Below are 4,251 nucleotides of genomic sequence, written 5' to 3' on the forward strand. Positions count from 1 at the left end.
AAGCCAATAGACATCTTGATTTGGAAGAGTTTTGAGAGATCTTAGATTTGTTAAAAGAAGATAGGAATTTGGTATGATAAAGTTCACTAATTTAGGTCAATATTACAAAAAAATTTCATTAGAATTATTAGATACATTTAAACTAGGGTTGCAAAACATGTCTGAAAATACCGATGTTTAAGATTACAATTTTGGAATATAATTAGTATCATGACCAATTTGTACCTGACACATTATTTTATTTTGCAAATCAATGGTCAATTAGGGTTTTTCTTTTTCACAAAGCAAATGGCAACGATTAAATAGAACGCCCGTAATTACAGAATTGATATCTTGACATAGTTAGCTTTATTTTATTTTTGGAAAATAACCGGGTTTATTTTATTCCAAAATTAACCAATGCTCACTTATATTAAGTTGTCTTCAATCTCTCTTCACCCCTCAAGATCCTTCGTCTTCATTAATTCTTTTTACCGAACACCAAATTTCCAAACTTTTTGGTAAATTATTTACACCACTTATGTTTTTTTTCCATATTATTAAAGAGTTTAATCCATTAACATGTTATTAATTAGTGTACGTTTTTGTTAATTCGCAGATCGGTCGTGCAAAGTTAAGAATGGAACTCATTGCCAAAGAGAAGTCTCGAAACACCACATACTGTAAACGAAAACATGGGATCATAAAGAAAGCTACTGAATTTTCCATTCTTTGTGGTGTTGATACTGCTATGATCATCTACCCTCCGAATTCCAACGTTCCCGAGATTTGGCCCCCAAATCCCGAAGAAATCAAGAAAACGATCGCTTCTTACAAGTCGAAGAAGAGTGATGCTGAAAAAAGAACTTATGATCTTCGTGATTTTTACGAGGACCGGAAGAAAAAGATCGAAGATGAGCTTGTGAAGGCGCGCAAAAAAAATATTGAAGCCAAGTATGCGACATGGTTCGATGGCCTTGACGGGTTAAGCGAAGGACAATTGAGACAATTTGCTATGCGGTTGAATAACAAGGAGAATTTAGTGCGGGCGCATCTTGAGTTCAAGAAAAGAAACATGAACGTTCAGCTGCCGTTCACTTTTGGTATTCTTGAAAACAAGATGGCCCATTCTAAGGACCAGGGTTTGCACCCCGGTCTTGAGAATGGTCAAGTGATGAACCATGGTCCTGTGAACTGGGATCATGCATGGTTTGGTGGTGCACCAATGGGTTCGAATATTCCGATGAAGCAGGAGCAGACTGGGTTTCTTAACTCGGGCGTGGTTGATGGTGGTATGGTTTATGCTGGCCAGTGGGGTTTTCAGGTTCCGGTGGTGCCGGAATTTGTAAGGCAGGAACATGAAGAGTTAATTAATAATGCTGTTGGTGAATTTGTGATGGATGATCCTCTTGGAAGGTTTGCTGGTAGCATTTGAATTCATGGTTTTTGATTGATTCTTAGAACTATGGTTTTTTTTTATTTTGTTAGTTTCTTTGGTTAAACATTTTAGTTTTCTTTATAGTTCACTGGAAAAGAACATCTAGTTTTTTGGTTTATAATTTCGTAGTGGTTCTTTAACTTTCGATCACTCTGTCTACGAACATCCCTTATGCCATTGCCATCTACTTTAATGCACAAAAAAATATAGATTTTTTTTTGTGTAGTTATTAGTATGTTTCTCGGTACGTATGTGTTCATATGCCTATTCACGTAAACTAACGAATCTATAGAGAAAAATTCAGAGGCATCTAAATGTTTTCTTACATATAAAGAGAATTTTGTTATATGAAAATAATGTATCTTAAAGTTTTGGGATAGATAATACATAAAATTGTATTTCTATCAAGAAAATGATGTATCTCAAATTATTGGCCAACACCCACATAGATCCGCAATTATTAGGCCCGTATCATTTTTAGGTTATCTTCATCACTTCTAGTTAGAGGTGGGAAAAAAAACCGGTTACGGACCACACTCGGTGTATATCTGACCTGGAATCAGACCGATTCTACCTGACCTATGGGTATGAATCAGGTATCGGAACGATCCACCTCTACTTCGTCAAATCCCGGCCTCGACCCCACCAAACCCGATAAAACGCGCCAAACCCAGTCAAGTAATCCGATTATATCTGGAACCTGTTCCAACTTCACTTTTATATTTCATCCAAACTATTCTCTGTGTCTATGAATAATAGTTTGAAGGTTGGCACCAAAAAAAGGATTGAAGTTACTTACCATAAGTTCAATCGTCCAACTTTAATAGTTGAAATATTCATATTATCAGTTGAAATACATCAATATTGCATTCCTACTAGGTTTTGAACCCGCCCTTCGCGGCGGGGGCGTGAAATTATTAGTAATTGCATTTGTTAGTGGCTGAGACATAGAAACCTAAGTTTTACACACATATATTAACATAGAGAAAACATACATCCTGCTATATTCCTAGTTAAGTTTTACATAGGAGTTTTGTTTATAAGGTGTTCCACACTTTTGTTCCTTTGCGAGTATGGATGTTGAAAACATTTTATCCAATTCTTTATTGTGTTCTTATTAGGTTGTGTTATGGGGCCTGTGGATGTGCAAAAAGAGTGTGTAGGTAGTGTTTGTTGTAGTTGATACACTTTCAGTTCTTTAGCTTAGGTTTCCGTTGATAATGAGTTTGCAGTTAGTTGTACCTCGAGTGTTGATGGGGATGTCTCTCAAGAATTGTTGTCCTGGTGTTCGTTATGGCAGTGTGAGTGTTTTTCTTTGCCTTGCAAACTGCTAATGTTGCATATTTTATTAAGGTCAATTGTAGTAGGCATGGATATCCTTGGATTGCAAAGATTTCATCTGAAATCACTCTTATCTTTGTAGCCACATTTCACGATCATGTCTTCATAGCTTGTTTCTAGCATGTCGGTCATGCTTCATTGAAGAATAGTGCTTGGATGTTGTGTCCTTAACTGCTACTGTGGTGTTCAAAATGCCTATGTTGACCAAGTAATTCATGTGATGTTAACAGTGTAGTGGGTGAAGACTTTTGATAATTTTGTGAGATTTTGTACTTGTGCTTACATGGGTTTTGCTTTGTATTCGGTCCAATGGTCTAAGCATATAAGCTGAAAGATGTCTTCTACCTCAGGGTAAGCTCCTTTGTTGCATTTGGTGCAGTTTACATAACACCGTGGTTTGCCTGGTTCAATGGATGTTACAATAACATTGCATGCCCTTGTGTTGCCTGTTTGTTTTGTTGTAATGCTACAAGAAAAATGTAAATTTTGTTCGGTTAGTTAATGCCACACCCCGGCTCGTGGCCTGGGCGTGACACTCGTAAGTTGGTACCTGTTTTGTAAATATATCAAAGTTTAAGATTGTAAAGTGGAAGACTTTAATAAAATATTATTATATTCATAAGACGGGATTTTTAAACACCCGTTTTGTTTATACAAAGTGTTTGGAAAAAAAAACCAAGGTTTACATTATTTTAATAATAAAACATCTATTGAGCCATCAGATCGTCTAACGGCTATTCCTTGTCTCCAAACACCTATTCTCCATTACCTGTAAAACAGTTATAAAAATACGTTAGCAACACATGCTGGTGAACACGCTGACACAAAACATTTAAGTTACTTAGTTATCCCCTCGGGTATCTTATGACCCGGCCCATCGTGGCTTAGGAAACAACCAAGTTAAATATACTATTATAAACCTCCAGTTAGACTTGAAACCTCTCAGCGATACCGCAGCATCGAGGTCTTATCAACTATCAATATACACGAGATAATCCCCTCTCGGACATTTCTTAGGTCCGGCCCAACGTGGCGGAGGCATTAGCAAGTGTGGTGCGGTGTGCCCACTGTCTACCCACATATGTAAGAATCCAGACAAACGTATACAATAGTCTGAGGGCCAGCATTACTTTTGTTTATAAAGTTTTAGGGATATAATCCCATACAAACATTCACAGACTTGTTTTACAAAAAGTTAGACGTATTCACCTTTCTTCATAGTTGGTGTTTCTCACCAATTTGTATAGCCTTGTTACCTCGGACCTATAGTACGAGAATAACGTTTTATAAGTACTAGATCAACGATCTAGCTTCAGACCTTTAGTCCGATTGCATAACCTTTACCTTGACATTTTGTCTCTTTATAAATATAAGGACCTCTAGTCCTTTTTTTTTTGGTTAATCACTTATAAACCTTTGTTTCTTCTTCGTGAAGAAACATATATTTCAAATTTCTTTTATTAATAGAAATATTTTTATAAAATTTTTATATA

At 36.3% G+C, this 4,251-nt stretch overlaps 1 protein-coding gene across 1 annotated transcript; it reads left to right on the forward strand.

Moving 5' to 3' along the window:
• The first annotated feature begins 551 nt into the window (after positions 1 to 551).
• LOC143537417 (agamous-like MADS-box protein AGL82) lies at positions 552 to 1,473 on the forward strand. Its single transcript, XM_077031193.1, has one exon. It carries the CDS (start codon positions 620 to 622, stop codon positions 1,412 to 1,414), a length of 795 nt encoding a protein of 264 aa, XP_076887308.1. The 5' UTR covers positions 552 to 619; the 3' UTR covers positions 1,415 to 1,473.
• The last annotated feature ends 2,778 nt before the right edge of the window (positions 1,474 to 4,251 follow it).

The sequence above is a fragment of the Bidens hawaiensis genome, unplaced genomic scaffold, assembly GCF_021521415.1.
Source record: "Bidens hawaiensis isolate Kalapana, Puna unplaced genomic scaffold, B.hawaiensis_p1.1 tig00011189_1, whole genome shotgun sequence".
Taxonomy (NCBI): Eukaryota; Viridiplantae; Streptophyta; class Magnoliopsida; order Asterales; family Asteraceae; genus Bidens; species Bidens hawaiensis.

What these genes read in the sequence shown, in the direction of transcription:
- LOC143537417 (XM_077031193.1), top strand. Translation starts at nt 620, where the DNA reads ATGGAACTCATTGCCAAAGAGAAGTCTCGAAACACCACATACTGTAAA.